General features: G+C 41.5%; 1 protein-coding gene across 2 annotated transcripts in view; it reads right to left on the minus strand.

Annotated features, from left to right (window-relative positions):
- The window catches only part of FANCA (FA complementation group A), a 2,214,801-nt gene that overhangs the window by 2,126,033 nt on the left and 70,869 nt on the right, over positions 1–17,899 (minus strand). For both annotated transcript variants that reach the window (XM_044081851.1, XM_044081852.1), the window contains exons 4-5: positions 5,470–5,557; positions 334–470 (exon numbers count right to left, since the gene is read on the minus strand). In XM_044081851.1, coding sequence (XP_043937786.1) covers positions 334–470; positions 5,470–5,557 — 225 coding nt within the window. The remainder of the gene's footprint in view (positions 1–333; positions 471–5,469; positions 5,558–17,899) is intronic.

The following is a 17,899-nucleotide window of genomic DNA, read 5'->3' on the forward strand; positions in this document are numbered from 1 at the left end:
GGATTAACTAAAACTGAATGAAATGCACCTGAAAAAGAAACAAGGGGCAGGAATGTTTCAGAAGTTTATTAAAACACATTTTACAAATTAAATGGTTGAAAATGATTTGGATTTGTACCTGGCAATTTTCACCTAGTTGTCTTGAAGAAAAACATAGGGTTGAAGACCAAATTTCTGACAGTGCCACTCAGCCATACCATGGAAACACAGGTGGCACCCAATGACTGTATGGCATCAAATAAAAACTATACATACTTTGGTAAATTTAAAAAAATGCAAATGCAAGCACTAAACTCTACCGTGATAGCAGTATGGGTTTAATCTTAATCTTACTCTTTGCTCCAAGCCCAGTAATGCCACTTGTTTGGACTCAGCATGCTGGAGTTCTTGGATCTTCACTACCACAGTCTTTGCTGACAATACTCCTACGGGTACACCTAGCCTTGAAGCTTGGTCACGCAGGGCTGAGACTGAAATCAAAATGGGAGACAAGAATCAAGAGAATGGTTAAAAAAAAAACATCATTATAGTCTAAATCACACAGTGCTTCAAAATCCTGTCATTTATTCTACAGCAGTCTAATAAACTCTTACTATATACTAAGCAACCTACATACAGGACAGCCTTCTCTCAGGTCGCTGTATTATTTATGACTCATACAGGAACAAGTGATTCCATTAGCCTGTAGTCCTCCCCCATTTATCCGCATCATCTTGTCCATCTCTGCTTCAATGAGGCACTGGGTGGAGCGGGAAGACGATGCAAAAGAAACTGGTCGAGAATGCCGGTGAGGAGGAGACCTAACTGGCGACCTGGCCCACGATTCCTCCGGCTCAGGGGAAAACCTTGGGGATTGAAGCTGGGATTGATCTGAGCCTAGTTGAGTCCTAACTTTGGCTGGTGGGCCAGCCAGGGTCAAGCGGTCTGGAGACCGCTTCCGCGGCTTGTCTCTCTTGATCTTATCCCCTTCCCCGGATCTCTTGGCGGGAGTTTGAGTCCCAGAGGCCAGGGAAGAGGAAGAAGACGTGGCTGCTGTCCTTAAAGAGGGGGCGCACAGGGGCTACCATCCCCGAGGAGGGTAGTAGTCCTTTTAGGATCAATTTGCCTCCCCTGTCCTTCAGTGCATTGGGATTGAACCCAGCACAGATAGAACAGGATGTCTGAAGGTGCGCTGTGCCCAGGCACACTACACACAGTGTGGCCATCAGCTGGTGTAAGCTTAATTTAGGGGCTTCAGACATCCCTAAATAGGCCAAGCATACTCCCCCCACACACACACACACACACAAAAGGAGATAGGGTGAAAGAAGAGAGAGAAGATTTTTTTTTTCGACGACTGTCGCGGGGAGGGAAAGGATAGAAAGTGAGACAGAGAAACCTTTAAGAAAGGTAGAAAAAGGGGTCAAAAAGATCAAAAAAGAGAGCACCTACACTACCCACTATATGCCTAGAGCTCAGAACATGCTGCTTGCTTTTCCAGCAGCAAATGAGATCTGAAGGGAGGAAGGAGGCATGGAGCATTATGGGTAAGGGGAGGAGCTTGGAGCTCGGATCAGATGCTGGAAATCTGATATGGATCCGTAACCCACGGGTTGAAGACCAAATGAAGTCAACTACTTCAAATTCTACAGTTTTACTTTGATATGCTACCAATATATGCAACTCTGTATGAATTGCAGGAGTTGTCAATTCTGGACATAATACGGGTGCTGTTAAGAGCACTTTTAGCTAAAATCAAAAACTGAAACAATGCCAATTTCATGAAGTTTAATTATACCCTGACTTAGGAACACAAAAGACTCGAATCCTTTCCCACTGTTTAATTTCTGTCTTTTCTGTCTTTTAGATACATCAGCCAACTGAAACTGGTTCAAATTTCACAACATTGACAGAGTTATTAAATGAATGTCCACTCATTAGATGTGAGGGTCGTCATACTAGACTGGAGTTAAGTCAATGCCGGTCTGTGACAATCTGAATGAAATAAAGGATTATTAATCATCATCCACTACAGAAAGAATGTATTTAACAATTCCACAATGGTCATTCTGAAATATTCAAGAAATACCCATATCACCCCTGCATGATCATTCCCCTAAATGTACTGGATAAAATAGTCAAATTCAGAGTTAGCCATGTCATTATCTGTTTACAGTTAACTGAGGGGGGGGACCAGGAGCGGCCCTAGGTCAACTGGTGCCCTAGGCAAAAGGGCCCCATGGCACCCCCCACCACATCACCAAGTGCCCCCATTCTGGTCTACCTACACCAGATAAATACTGGAAAAGCGCCCCTGCTACAGCAGCACCCTAGGCAGCCGCCTAGTTGGCCTATGCCTAAGGCCGGCTATGGGGGGGGACCAAAGTGACTCAACCACTCTGTGACCAGGCACTGTTTATTCACACTGCCAAGTAAAACTGACAAAACATCAGGCAAAAAGACTAGATCCTTACCCTCAGCCCATGCCATTATTAAACCATAGGTACCATGTCATCATTTAGCAGTGATCATATTCATTCTTATCTGGACTGGTCTGGGAACAATGTCACTTTGACCTCTAAAGCTCTTTAAATGAGCTTAATTCCCCCATCCACTACAAAATGATTATGACTATGCAAATCTCAAGCAATATCCTTCGAATTCTCCAAAGCATTACATTGTGAACCTTTTAAAACCTTCTTCTGCTCTAGTCAGCATCAAGGCAGCATTCTCAAAAAATACTAAGCTGTCTAAAGATCCTTACAAAATGAAATGTAATAGCATTTTGCATCTAGAGCTCAGTAATGCAGCTCCTGGATACCTACAAAGATTAAAGAACTGTGCTGCACAGATTCTGACTGAAGATTTGTTTGCCTGTTATGTTACACCTCTCCTATAAGATTTGTACTGACTTATACTTGTAGAAATATTTCTCTCTCTCTCGTTCTCCCCCTCCCCCATTTTTTTAAAGACCCTTGTTGCTCACTGCTTGTGTTACAGCCGTTGGAGCTTCTGGTTCTCTATGGGCAGGTGTGCCTCTACTTTTCTGCTAGGGAGGGGCTGCTGTAGATTTCATATATATGTTCTGGAAACATCTTATAGGGAATATTCAGCCTATAATGCGCCTTACCTTTGGAATTCACTACTTTCCCAGCATTGGGCCTGTGAGTAAGATTTTTGTTAAAAATCCTTTGTGTCACTTCATTCAACTAGTATTTTTAAGTTCTCACCAGGGGTTCATTTAATCAGTCCATTTAATTCACTTACAAATGTTTGTCATTCTCCAACCTGATAAAACAGGATTTTATTTTTCTCATTCATCTTCAGTTTTCTTACTTCATATATGTTTTGAATTTTAATGCCAGTGATCCAAAATTTCCTGTCATCTTTTCACAGTGAACCTTTCTTTATGTTGCTTAGTTTTTTTAAATATGAATAAATGATAAATCCAACAAGCTCTCCCAAACTAAATTCCTCCAAAGGACCTCAAACTTCTCAGTTACTGCTTTCACCTGTGACTGCTTTAATGACCATAAATAATTCTGTCTTTTGTTTACAACCCCATCAAGCACCTCACTAATATTTCTGAATGTAAGTTATTCCCCATTTTCTTTACAATTAGACCTTAACTCTAAGGGCCCAATTTCAAAAGACTTGCTCTCCGTGTAAGTGACTACTTACACATTGCAGGCCGACAGCAGGAATCTGCCCCCCCCCCCCCCCATAATGTAAGCTTGTTTATGCTATTGTGGTTTAAAATGCAGTTTTTCAATGATTCTTTGCCACCTGTGCTTCCTACCAGGCCTTGGAGGTGATATGATTGGAGAATGCCGAAGCCTGTTAAGACCGAGATAAATCAAAACAGTCTTGCAAAGGGCCTACAACCCTTTTGTCCCGATGATTTAAAAGATGATTGATAGCAATGTACAATGGGATAAGGTATCGCCTGCTGATGCAAAACAGGCACAACGGGCAGCAAATGCAGGACAATCTACATTGTTGATTTCAAGATTGATACCTATACCACACTCAAGGTTAAGGAAACTGGCCCCTGCTGTCTGAAAGCTGAAATCAGTAAAGGCTAATGCCAACTTGTCTTGCCTAGCCTTAAATATTAAATGATGCATAACAGTCATTGAAATATTCTTAGCCCAGTAACACACACACCATCTACACGAGACTGATTATGTCCCCAAATTTACATTTCTTGAAAACTCTACTCCCCATATCAAAAAATATCATGAAACCCTGAAGAGGGATAAAGTCCCGACCACAGTCCAGGTAATCTAAATTTGATTAATGACCCAGGTCTTTGACGTAGCCGGTATGGAGGATGAATATGCATTTCTTAGGGGAGGGGTCAGTGCTGGAACATATAGTTATTATGCGAGTCTAGGAGTCCAAAGCTCAAAATGATCACTAGGCTGGGGATGGTTGAAGAGGCATGGTTGCGGTACAGCCCAGTGAGGTCACATCCTCATACACTATGCTGCACTGCTCACCCAAGCTACAGTTGTAACTACAGCATATTGGGAAAGTAGGGCCTAAGAAAAGCTCTTACATGTCAGACAGCATATATGATGTTACCAGATCAGCTTCCAGCTCCATTCAGTGTTCCACCTCCCCCCAACACACCAACATGCCAGCTTCTGGCATTAAGTTACAGCATCATAAAGTCTTACATTTCCTTTCCCCTTCATTAAGGTGGCTCCAGACAGACCAAGGGGGTTAGGAACTTTAGAGGCAGAAGCTGAGCCTCTTATGGTTATCTTGAAAGGTGCATTTAAGGGAAAAAAACACCACAAGATCTGGACAGGAAGCTGGCTTGCATAGTATTATGGGTAAAAGTGGCAGGGGCTAGTAGCTTGGGAAAGTTTTAGATGCCAAGCAGACTAAACCATTTATCTTGTTGACAAGGCTATACCTCCTCATACCAGATCTGCAACACTGCTATGTGTTGACAAACCTAAAGGAAAGATTACAGTCAAACAAAAAATAAAATAAAAAAATACAAGCCTAGAATACAGAAAATAACAACATTTGCAAGACCACATTAAGAATATGTTAGATGTTATGCCTATCAAAAATCTTTTTAATAAGAAATGAAACTGTGGAAGCTTATCTTTTCACTATTACTGTTCATGAAGTAGCTCTACAAAAAAATATTCGGTTAAATGATAAATGCTAATGCAAACACAACAGCAATCTGTCACTGCAAACAACTGTTACAGCATAAAGAAGAAAAGGAAATACAATGAAACAGCATACTCCATGCTAGCAACATTATATTTTATTAAACACACACATACTGCAATGGCAACTTAATCTTGAGAGTGGATAAACTCTGCCATTTTCAGCTTCATATAGTGACAATAAGATTTTCTCTCCCTTCTTCTATACATCAAACAATAATGCAAATTCCTTTCAGCTTACTATTACAATCAGAACTCCATTTCAGGAATACAATTTGGCTGCATTTTCAGTACTCACCTTTAAGAGAATCCTGGGGACCCCATGTTTTATCAGGGCTACTTGACTCACTTAAGGGAGGCAGATGTTTACATAACGGTTGTTCTACCTAAACGTCAAATGAAAACTGTAGATTAGCATTTAAAGATTTGGATTAGATGAGAAACACAAGCTGCTATAACTTCTAACTGACCGATCACAAGATGATCCTGTATTTGTATTCAATTTATACTGCTAGTTGCCAAACAGTCCTCATACCTCAACTGTTCTGAATTTCCTAGAATGTCCAGATTTTTGCTTCATATTTTGGTCAGTTCCTTAAGTTATTCATAGTTTTCTGGCAAATTACAGATGACTGAAGTCACTAAATGATGACAGACATTTGAGTATCAGATCATCCTTCAGAAAGTGTACATTAATGCAAAACCTGTTATTGTAGCAATTTTCTAAGTTTACAAGAACAATATTTAAATGTTGTCCCTGATTTGCGGCCTTTGTTCCCCTGTTAGCTTTGGCTTTGTGCAGAATTCTTGCACTAAGAGGTTGAGAGGTATGATACCACTAGAACACATTTATGTAAAGTTCAAACAAATTAAGCAAATCCACTCATTCAAAATGTTGTTATCATGGTAAACAAGTCAAGACTTGTTATATCACTCACTAGACCAGAAGCAGCAGAACAAAAGGACAAATGTCAAACAGTGTGTGGTATTGTTTGGTATTGTTTTTAAAGATGAACAGAGAAGTAATCTGAAATCACAACATACAGAAAAGCTTACGATAGAAGTTATCTACAACTGAAAAACAAGCCAGGTCTCTAAGTACAGTGTCACAAATGTCCCAAGATACAACTCAAAACAGTATTATTCAACAATGTTTGCAATTAAAGTCCGAAACATTCAGCCAGCTTATCTTCCAAAAAGGTATGTAAAAACAAGGTTACTGCTTCTAATTTAGTGCAGTCAAGCATGGCCTTTGAGATAAACCTCAAATAAGGTAATGGGGACTCATGATTTTTTTCATTTGTTAACAAAACTGAACATTGACACTTTTCAGCCATAATCCAGGCCACAACGGCAAGGGTAAATGCAATACAGAGAAAAACAGAGTACTGGTATGACAATGGAAGGAGACTGGCATTCCAACAGGTAACTTATGTAGCACCAAGAGTTCATTACAGATTAACACAGACAGTGACCAGATGCTAGAACTGAACCCCAAACCTTGCAGCTTCATACAAAAAATCTTAACCACTAAGGCACAGTGCTGCCGTTAAACTGCCATCAAGTTACTGACATTCATTCAACAAATAAGGAAGTGACGTCAGTAAGCACGAGTCAACTACTACACTGCCTCAAAGTTCCTAAAGCGAGCAAGCTAGCAATAGGAGGTGACACACACACAACTGCAAACCCATTTCAGAGAGCTGCACCTGACTACAGATTGGTGACTACCTAAACAGTGATGTACTTCAAGGATCAAGTAAAAGGAACCATCAACATTCCTGCTAAGATACAGTGCTGACAACTATTAACACTGCCACACAGCAACACTGATACAGGCTATCTCAAGATTTGTGTGAACTGACTGGCCTGCTAAACTTCTATTTGCTTGCAAGAACTGGGACAGGGCACAGATACCATGCTGGTGGATCATCATGGCAAGAACGGACACCTAACAATGGGAAGGCGGCTGAACAATGCTCTACAGGAGAAACACACACACTGGACACGGATGTCATTTTCAGGCATGTTATGTATGTATATCCATCATGTAACAGGTGTGGGGATGATGGGGGACTGTTTTATGCAAGTACTGGCCAACGTGCGTCACAGATGATAGTGGTGTACTACTGCACACAGATAAGCCAAATCCAAACTGTATTCATTCCAGTGCTTTACGATATCTTTTAAATGACACATCAACTACACCAGTCAGGGTGTCCCACAGGGTTCTGTCCTAGGCCCTTACTTGTTTAGATTGTATCTTTCAGACCCAAATTTTTCATCGAGGTGTTCTACAGACTACATGCAGATGACATGAAATTGGGTAAACTGATTATATGTGTTACAGATACGGCATATCTGCAAAATAACTTGATTAAATTAACCATTTGGGCACAGGAGAATAATATGATAATAAATACATCAAAAACTAAGCATATGAGATTTGGTAAGAATAAATTGAAAGGTGAATATTTAATACAGCACACAGTGATTGAAACTGTAGACTCATTTAAGGACCTGGGTATATGGGTAGATTCAGCTATGAGTTTTTCTAATTATATCAACCAATTGGTTAATGATAGTTAAAGAACTATAGGCTGTATAAAATATTTATAAAGTCTAGGAAATCAAAAATAATAAAGTCATTGTTTGTTAATTACATCAGACCCAAACTGGAGTATGGAATAAGAATATAGAAACCCTATAAGAAAACAAGCGTGAGTAAACTGGAAAGAGTACAATGGAAATACACCAAGGGCATCCATGGATGTGAAAATTTAAGTTATTATGAAAGACTAAGATATCTGTACTTGTACAGTGTCTCTTACAGATATCCAAGAGGAGATCTTATTCAGGTATATAGGGCATTTATGGGAATGTTTGGGGTTAACAAAAAGTACAAGAGAATCATCAGACAACCTATAGGAATGAGAAGTGTACTAACTGGTTCTCTGACAGAGTAGCTGATGAATGGAACAGACTACCAAATTACATTAAAGCAAGTACTAGTTTAGATACTTTTAACACCATCCTGGATACATATTATGGGAACAAGTGTTGTGGTATATTGGCAAGCTAGAAGGGCATTAATGCCAGTGCTTGAAATATTTGTATGTATGTATGTATTTGCTACAAGTCATTGGAATACCTCTCAGCATGGCTTGCCAGTGGGTATCAGTGATATTATGCTCCTGCTGCAAGATGACCAACAAATTGTGCAAAGAAAATAGGATGGACAAAAGCAGCACCTTCACCCTCGATGACCTGCTTCAACCTTGTTACTGGTATCAGTCAGGATGGACAAAAGCAGCACCTTCACCCTTCGATGACCTGCTTCAACCTTGTTACTGGTATCAGTCAGGATGGACAAAAGCAGCACCTTCACCCTTCGATGACCTGCTTCAACCTTGTTACTGGTATCGGTCAGGATGGACAAAAGCAGCACCTTCACCCTTCGATGACCTGCTTCAGCCTTGTTACTGGCATCAGTCAGGATGGACAAAAGCAGCACCTTCACCTTTCGATGACCTGCTTCAACCTTGTTACTGGTATCAGTCAGGATGGACAAAAGCAGCACCTTCACCCTTCGATGACCTGCTTCAACCTTGTTACTGGTATCGGTCAGGATGGACAAAAGCAGCACCTTCACCCTTCGATGACCTGCTTCAGCCTTGTTACTGGTATCAGTCAGGATGGACAAAAGCAGCACCTTCACCCTTCGATGACCTGCTTCAGCCTTGTTACTGGTATCAGTCAGGATGGACAAAAGCAGCACCTTCACCCTTCGATGACCTGCTTCAGCCTTGTTACTGGTATCAGTCAGGATGGACAAAAGCAGCACCTTCACCCTTCGATGACCTGCTTCAGCCTCGTTACTGGTATCAGTCAGGATGGACAAAAGTAGCACCTTCACCGTTCGATGACCTGCTTCAGCCTTGTTACTGGTATCAGTCAGGATGGACAAAAGCAGCACCTTCACCCTCGATGACCTGCTTCAGCCTTGTTACTGGTATCAGTCAGGATGGACAAAAGCAGCACCTTCACCCTCTATGACCTGCTTCAGCCTTGTTACTGGTATCAGTCACACCTTGGGCAGTGAGCTCACTGGTATTCCAATTGCAAAACAGATTGTTAAAAAGTAGGCATTTGTTCTCCCCAGTATCAGACCCACACTTCCTGGTGCAACCGCAGACATAATGGTTGTTCAGGAAGGTCATAGGCTATTAAGAGGTGCTGGGCAAAAAGGATACCACTCTGATGAATGCAGGTATCGGAGCTTTGACAGGAAAGTATGCCAGAGTGATTATCACCTATATGTGAAAAATAAAGACTGTGTCAGGTCCATATAGCAACCCATGGGGTACTACTAGAGCAGCTACCACATAATCTGGCTGCGATGAAATAGGCAGTCACTCAGCGTCACTTTTGGGAAGATCGATCCTCTGACTCGAGACAACTGCCTTTCCAAATTTTGTCATGATATAATGGATGTTTCATGGCATGTTAACAATCCTCTATCAATGTCTTCAGGATGGTTCACTTCATAGTGTAGGCCACCTTCATCAGCTGGTCATCAATAAGAGCAAAAACACTACTATCCTATTTGTGGAAGCTGTCCTAGTGGTGCCATGCAACAGATACAGCTGGAGAGACACTGGCATGTGTGTGGGATTGGGGAATATTCCATCCACCAATAAGAGTTGCAATACACAGAAGTCCACTATGTTCTATTCTCCACTCTCCATACCAGAGAGGTACTACTATACAGTGGATATACCTTTACATCATCATCTATGAATGTATTTGGCTATCGTGGTCAGCAACTCTTTGCCCTCTGGCAAGCCCTGGTTAACATTTCTTGTATGCTGGCCCTACATAGCATCTCCAACATGGCACACTGGTCCACCCAGCCTATGGCTTAATTTAGGATGTGGTACGGAATTTCAATATCATCACACTCACCTTCAGGTCATTCATCAGGATCTCCACCTTAGGGGCCCTTGTATCCAGGGCACATGGGGGGGCTGCTTTCACTAGCTCCTCTCCATTAGCCTGTGGCACACTTTTGACTATACTAGTGCATATCCTACATCTTTTTAATCACACAGGTCCAGGAGTGTTGGCTGGCAGTGGCCCTTTTGAAATGGGATACATAGCCCTCCACCTGTAATTTCACCTTGTTCTCTGGCTTGCTTTGCTTTGGTTCCACTGAGTAATTTTATTCCTTATCTGGCCAGAAGCAAATGCATGATGTTCCATTGTACAGACCGAGGGATACTGACAGCTGGTGGACAAACACAAGTTTGCAGCCTGAACAGTTTTACACATGCTGCTTGTGTATAGAGTAATCTGGGGAGACGCTCAATTTTGTCCACCACTGCAAGACCTCTGAAACATACTAATCATGGTTTAAAACAGGAGAAGGTGGGTGGTATCACATCCCGGAACAGTAGACATTAAATTTCTATTGTGGTTCAGATGCACATTTGATTCAGCAGTGTGTTAAGACATCTGCACTGTGAGAACTGGTCACACTGTCAAAAAAAATTCAAAATGCATTTACAGGAAATATGAGACAGAACTGCACCTTGTTTGACTGTCCAAAAATTCATGAGCAAGAAAATGTACTACAGGAAGAAAGAGGAAAAGGAAGTGTGGAAGAGGGTGAACAACATGTAAATGTAGTTTGTGAAGACAGCAAACATGAAAATGAGGACAATAGTGGATAAGGACAAAGAAAATAGAATATAATGTAAATGTTACAAATATCTATTAGAATTTAGCAATGATGAGTAGTTTATGAGAAGGTGGTAGTTAGGACATAGCACAACAGGAGAGAGGGTTAAGAAATGAAAATTAATGGAAGGCATAAAAACAGTCTCAAAGAAGGGGAAGGAATAATATTGTAATAACAGTCTTGAATGTAAACAGTATAATGAAGTCAGAAGGCTCACAGCATCAGTGTTGTAGAAAGTTTAATGTAGATGTAATAGTCAGAATAAGCAGAATACTTAACCCTACAAGAATAAGCATGCGACTAGGCAACACCGAAAAACTTAAAATAACCAGTATCACTCAATATCACTAGTCATTGTGGTATGCCAATAGAAGCAACGAACGTCTTCATATACCTCGGTCCATGGCTAGACCAGTCACTAACATCACATAGCCATATTGAAAAATCAAGAAACAAAGGTTAATTCACTTCACTTCTGGACCAAACAAATCTCACCCTACCTACCCAAACCAGCAAGTGCTGCTATAGGCAAAGGGATTTTTCAGGCCCATCTTGAACTACCCAAAACAGCCAAGGCCTCCGAGAAGAACTCCTCTTCAATGCAGACTACTGAAAAAAGTCACTTCATCACTAACACCCTCTCACGAGCACCAGTGACCCACTACTAGGCTCTCTCATCTTCAAATTTCTCCCACCTAATTCATTCCCACCAGTAGATGCTGAATGTTAAACTTAAACACATACACTATAACTTCAGTCATTCATCCCAAACAACCCCCCCGCCCCCAATACAGCTCCCACAAACCAGGACACACTGCACCAACCACGCTTTCTCCATCCTTGTTCCTAAAATAAGGACACAGCTGGCCTTAGGCACAGGCCAAATAGACAGCCTCCTAGGGCACTGCTCTAGCAGGGACGCTTATCCAATAATCTGGATGGTGTAGGTAAGACCAGGATGGGGGGCACAGGGTAATGTTGGGGTGGCACTTTGGAGACCTTTTGCCTAGGGCAACAGTTGACCAAAGGCTGGTCCTGAATACGGGAATCATTCCCCCCACCTAAAAGTACTAGAAACCCACTTCCTCACCTTCAGAGTTGAACTTAATTTTCTCCACAACAAATCAAACTACACTTGCCACACAGGAGGCCCCATCACAAAAGGGCCTCTCAACCTCTAGCCTTACTCTCTCAGCTACCAACACCTCTTAACTTCACCCCCCCCCCCCACCCAAACTCTCATTATCTCACAGCATTTCCACCAAGCTATAAACCTGAAATATCATCATGCATGATGTGCAATTCTCTCACAATTGTTGCAACATCTATTAATTGCTACTATACATTTTTGTTACATAGTGTTACTTTCTGTTTTAGGTCACGGTGGTGTAGCGGTTAGCGTTGTCGCCTCACAGCAAGAGGTTGTCCCGTTCGATTCTCGTCTGGAGCACCTTTTGTGTGGAGTCTGCATGTCCTCCCCGTGGTCAAGTGACGTTAAAGGCATGCAGGTAGGTGCGTGCATGAATGGGCGTGCCTTCTTTGAAGGTTGGGTGTCAGGCTGGCAACTTGGCACTGTAAAAATCCACTGCCAATCATTATCGAACAGGAGCTCTGCTGTGGCGACGCCTAACTGGGAAAAGCCTAAGACAGTAGAGTGTTACTTTCTGTTTTGTTTTCCAAATGTACAACTTACTGACTCTCAACTTACAAAGAAAAAAATGTGTTAATAACCTTACCCAGCAGTACTTGTAAATTGTCAGTTGTGATCAGTGTACTACTTTGGTAAAATACAAAATAAAAAGTAAAAAATAAAAATAAAATGTAAAATAAAAATAAAATAAACAGAGCTTAAAAACAAGTCCGATTTCCATAACATTTGGGTGAGGGGATAGATTTACTCTGTGGCGAGTGTTGGAGTGTGTAGTGGTAGTGTTATGGAAGGGGCTTTTTTAAGGTAAGCTACACATCAGGGTTAGAGGCAGGGTTAGTATTAGCATGCATTACTAAGGGGGACGTGGGGGGGGCAAACTTTTCAAGCTTATGAGATGTAGATCTGGTAAACACTGTATCCAAAACTTGAGACTGATGGGCTCTTAAGGTCCCACTCCATATTTTCATGTGGTATCTGGCATGATTCCCCAATGACAGCACAGGAACCTTCCCTTTGGGTCTACACCTCCTCTGCAAACTGCCACAGGAATTGGGGTTCTTTCCAGCTGTTGCCATTTCAATGGCTGTGTGCTACATGTACAACAAGCATGGACTCCTCTACATAAAGAAGCTGCATTAAGGTAGCTGAAATTAAAAGACCCACAACAATGAGAGCTTGGTCCTCCTTTTCCATGTTCACAAAGGGTCCCTATTAATTATCCAAACTTTTTAAAGTTCAAATGTCAATGGTTGACACCATATGACTGAACTTGAAAAAGTTCAAAGGTGAAAAGCAACGGCTCCGTACGGTGCAGAATGGGAAAATTCCCCTTTTCTGCACTGAAGTTCGATCTTGGAGTTGGTATATTTAAGTAGGGGGGTGGGGGGTGCAGGGTGGCTTGCCCCCCTGCTCAAAGCATTGAGAGAAGTTTTTTTTAATTTTTTATTATATTTTCGATGTTTCAAACTTCACTCATATGTTATTGAACATATGAGGTTCGAAGTTTTGAAACTTCGAATATATAATACAGACCCCATTCTCAAAGGGTGCTTTTACTTTCTGCCAAAGTATTGTGCTTAGAAAAGTAAGTTAATGTTAGTCAGATTGGTGATCTCAGCAAAAATGGCCAAATGGATCGCTGGTTAATGGTTATGCCCGATGCCACTGCCCCATCTGAACCCTAAGCTATGTTATAGGAAACGCATAACAGAAGACCAGCCCCAGATGAAATTACTGCAGACTGCGACATCAACCTGTCCTCAGTAGGTCCTATCTGACAACTTGGTAACAGAGGTTCATCTTAAGAATGCCACCATTTCAGGTATGCTAGTTGAGCACCCTAAGTGAAAAAGTAAAAGATGCATACACATTTCTTAAGATGATCCAGTGCTCTAGACTCCTTTTCTGTCGAGTAGACTGGTGGACTCCCTGGTGCTCTCTTCAGAGCAGGTGCCAAGACCAACATATCTGGCTTGGAAGCATATAAACAGAAATTTCAGTCCCTAAGATGATGTAGGATACAAACCCACATTAAAAATATTCAAAGGGAGGGGAAATTCAGAAGACTAGCCAAACAGATTAGATGGCCTTTGGCAGCCCACACTGCGGGGAAGATGTCACCTAAGCAAACCATCCCTCTAATGAATCACTGCCAGGACTCCTCAAACTTAGGGTTACCGGGGGGGGGGGGTGCAGGGAAAGCAATTTCTACCTCTTCATCAAAATCAGAAGTTACTAGCTGCAAATTCAGTAGGTGAATCAACATTCTTTCTCTTGCATGTGGCTTTCCTGGGAATCTTCATACAAGGGAGCCTGAAGATGAGGAACACCAGTGCTTCTGAGATGAAAGTGCCAGGGAAAGCTGCAGAACATTGATAAGTTTACAGCAGGGTACTAGACTACTGACCCAAGGGTAGCTTTAAACCTAGCCTATTACACTCATTATATTTTAAGAGAAAGCGTCTAGTCAATGCCTAAAATTATTATTAGTAATGACTGCCCATGTCCAAGAGGAATGTGGGAGCTATTCCCGGCAGGAATTTGCAGTTTCCAATCCATTCATCCAGGATCCTTTTGAACAGAGTCCTACAGTTGCTCTGCTTAACATGAATTGATAGTCTATTCCAGAGAAGTGGCAACCTCTGCAAGATGAATTAGTCTCTCCAGCATGTCCTATTTAAATCGCAGGTCAGATTTAGGTCGGTGGATAGGGTAATTCTTGCCCCATTTGACTTATGGATGTGCAGCAATTTCATCAGGCTGGAGTTAGACATTGCTCTGTATGCCAGGCGCAAGTCTCACCTAAGCAGTCTATATGCTACTGAGTTCAGTGACAAAGATTTCAGTCTGTCCGTGTAAGGCATGTGCTGAAGACCCTGGATCTTCTTAGTTAAAAACCTCTGGGGTCTCTCCAGTTGCTGCAAGTGCCTGGTATAGTACATACCAAAGGGGGTATTATACTAAATTATGGGCCTGATAAGGGATGAGTACCTCTTCTGCTCTTGTGGGTATGCCTTTGCTAATCAAATGTGCTATGTAGAATGCCTTTCTTACTACAGTGGACACCTGGTTGTCAAAGTTTAACATTCTACTTGGGTGTCCAAATCCCTCACTACAGCATTTGTACTTAAGGTATTGTTGTTTTATTTGATAGTTAGTAGGGACATTGCAAAAAATGTATAAATCATTCCCTTTGGTAAAAGCATTCAGTTTGAGTCCATGGCTTTGGCACCAAATCACTGGCCTGTGTAAGCAGCTCTTGGAGTACACTGACATAATTTGGGGAGTCAATGATCATGCCAAGTTTGCAGGAGTCAGCAAACTTGGTCAGTCACCACCCCTTTGTTTTGGCCTGAACTTCTGAGAAGAAAATACCAAACAAAAGGGGGGCCCAGTACTAACCCTTGTGAATCCCAGTGGTGACAGGTCTGCTGGGCCCAGTACTGACCCTTGTGAATCCCAGTGGTGACAGGTCTGCTGGTTGAGGTGGAGTCACCCACTTTGATAGCATATGTTCAGTTAATGAGCCAATTCTGAGTGTCTTCCCTGGTTATAAGGTTGCAGCCTCAGTCAAGAGTCTTTCAGATGATGCAAACAAAGTTATTGTTGAAGTAGGATATGGAGTCGGGGTTATAACTGCAACAGTGAATACTGTGGCCATAACAAGATGGACATTGTAGTATGAACTGTTCTTGTAGCCAAAATTTCTGACAATGGGATTGACAGCTTCAACACTGCTGATAAAAGGTTATAAGGCCACACCAACACCAACAGCTGAGGGAATTATGCACAAAACCACTGCAGAGGCCTGGAGAGACTATACTGGGAACAATCAACACTGTCTGCAAAATAAAGGCCAAAAGTATCAAGATCAAAACAAATGATGTTAAAATCAGTCTAGAATAGGACATCAATCAAAACCATGAAGATCAAAGCAGGCATGCTCAGTGTCAGAGCCAAGAACTTCGGGACAGATGATGGTGACCTAGGTGTCTTGGGTTTGGAAAATACAAGTAGAATACCTGTACCTTAAAACAGTAGGAAAAGGGGCATCCTGGATGACAGCTACCATAAACATGCTGTAGTCAAAATCTTTAAGAGCAGGGGGTCAGATCATGTCTCAGAATTTAAGGCTTTGAGACTGAAGGCTTCAGCTGTAAAATTATGGAAACTTCTTAAATTAGTCCAGGACTAAATACCCTAGTCAAGCTGATTCTTTAAGTAAGCAACCAGTAAAGAAGTCTTCTCTCTGATTTGGACAGCAATTTGTTTATTGTTTATCTGTACTTGTTTACCAGGGTACAGCACTGATTCTGACGGACTATATTCAATGGTATTCAGTATCATTTTCATGCTTATATATGTTTTAGTAAAAAAAGTACAAAATTTACACCAAGAAAAGGATTTTAAATGTATGTACTGACTTGGGCTTTGTTGACTAGGTTAATCCCACAAGGTCATTGACCTGTTTTCAGGGGAGACGTGAGGTGATATTCATACTACGTGACATTTGGCCAAGGCACAAGAGAAATTTCCTTACTCTTTTCAAACCTCTCCTGTGGGTGGGCCATAAAGTGGCTACAAGAGAGGAAGGACAGAAGCCTTGAGGCAGGGGATGATGTGGCTGAGTATTACAAAAGCACAAATGAATTCCAAAACAATGACACAACAACAACAACAGAGGTTTGTCGAGGAGGGCTTAGAAAATGCTGAACTGCTAAAAATGTTAACTCTTCTGAGATTACTTTTTGTGGAGCCAAAGAATGGAAAAATGCGACAGTGAAAACCAAGAGGAGGAGCAAGACTTGGGGTCACATGTTGCCACGGCAACAATAACAATTCAAAATAATGCAAGTCATACCTGCATGAGCAGGGAGCAAACAGTAACACTGCGATCATTAAAAAAAAGAGAGACACATTCAGACGGTGCTGCAGTTATCCATGGACAGAAATTAATCTGTGCACAAGTGGGGACTGAGACCAAATAAGTAAGGAGACTGAAAGCATTGAAAGAAAGAATGAGGAAGAGAACTGCAGTTTATCTAAAAACTGACACACTCTTCACAAGTGTTTTGTATCTAACAACCTTGTTACCCAGCTGGGTGTCACTGTTAAAGATACAAGGACTCTCACTCTTCTAGGTAAAGAGACATTTTTGTGAAATTATGTTAGAGTCTTTTGAATTAGTAAAATGATTTTTGCTACTGTGAGAGGAGAGAGAATTTTGCAGTTCCTGGCCAGATTACTTTAAAGAACTTAACTTGAATAAACAGGCTGTTTATGCAATTCCATACAGCATATATTCAAGAGACTGAACTGAAATAATTTTTTCAGAGTGTATTTGAAGTAAAAAAAAAAAAGTATGATTATTGTGGAATTGGACTTGGGTGGAGAATTTAACTGCAAAAGTAGAAAATGTATTCATGTGCTTAGTATGATGTGGGTAACCACTAGATCCAAGGATTTTAAATTTGTTTGTGAAATAAATAGGATATGTTGTTGAGACAGAAGTGTCGTAGAGGATACCCATGCTCTGGAACAGGCTCCCCATCCATGTGAAGCATGGTCTGTATACAACTTTTTAAGTGTAACCTTTAGCAACAGATGGGAAACTTGAAAAATTTAGCCCGGGTGTGACCCACATGTCTGACGGAGGTAAACAGTAGCAATACCCAAAATTAACGTACACCCCATAGTCTTTAGAAACTTCCTAACATACCCCTCCTAATAAACATCCATGTTCCAAAGGGACATAACTGGCTTGGGTTGTGCAGCTTAGCTTATAAAGGCCAAGGTGGTCATTAGCCCAGTATGCAGACATGGATTTTACATGCTACA

Source organism: Protopterus annectens, chromosome 8.part1 (genome assembly GCF_019279795.1).
Source record: "Protopterus annectens isolate FY-2018-M chromosome 8.part1, PAN1.0, whole genome shotgun sequence".
Lineage (NCBI taxonomy): Eukaryota > Metazoa > Chordata > Ceratodontiformes > Protopteridae > Protopterus > Protopterus annectens.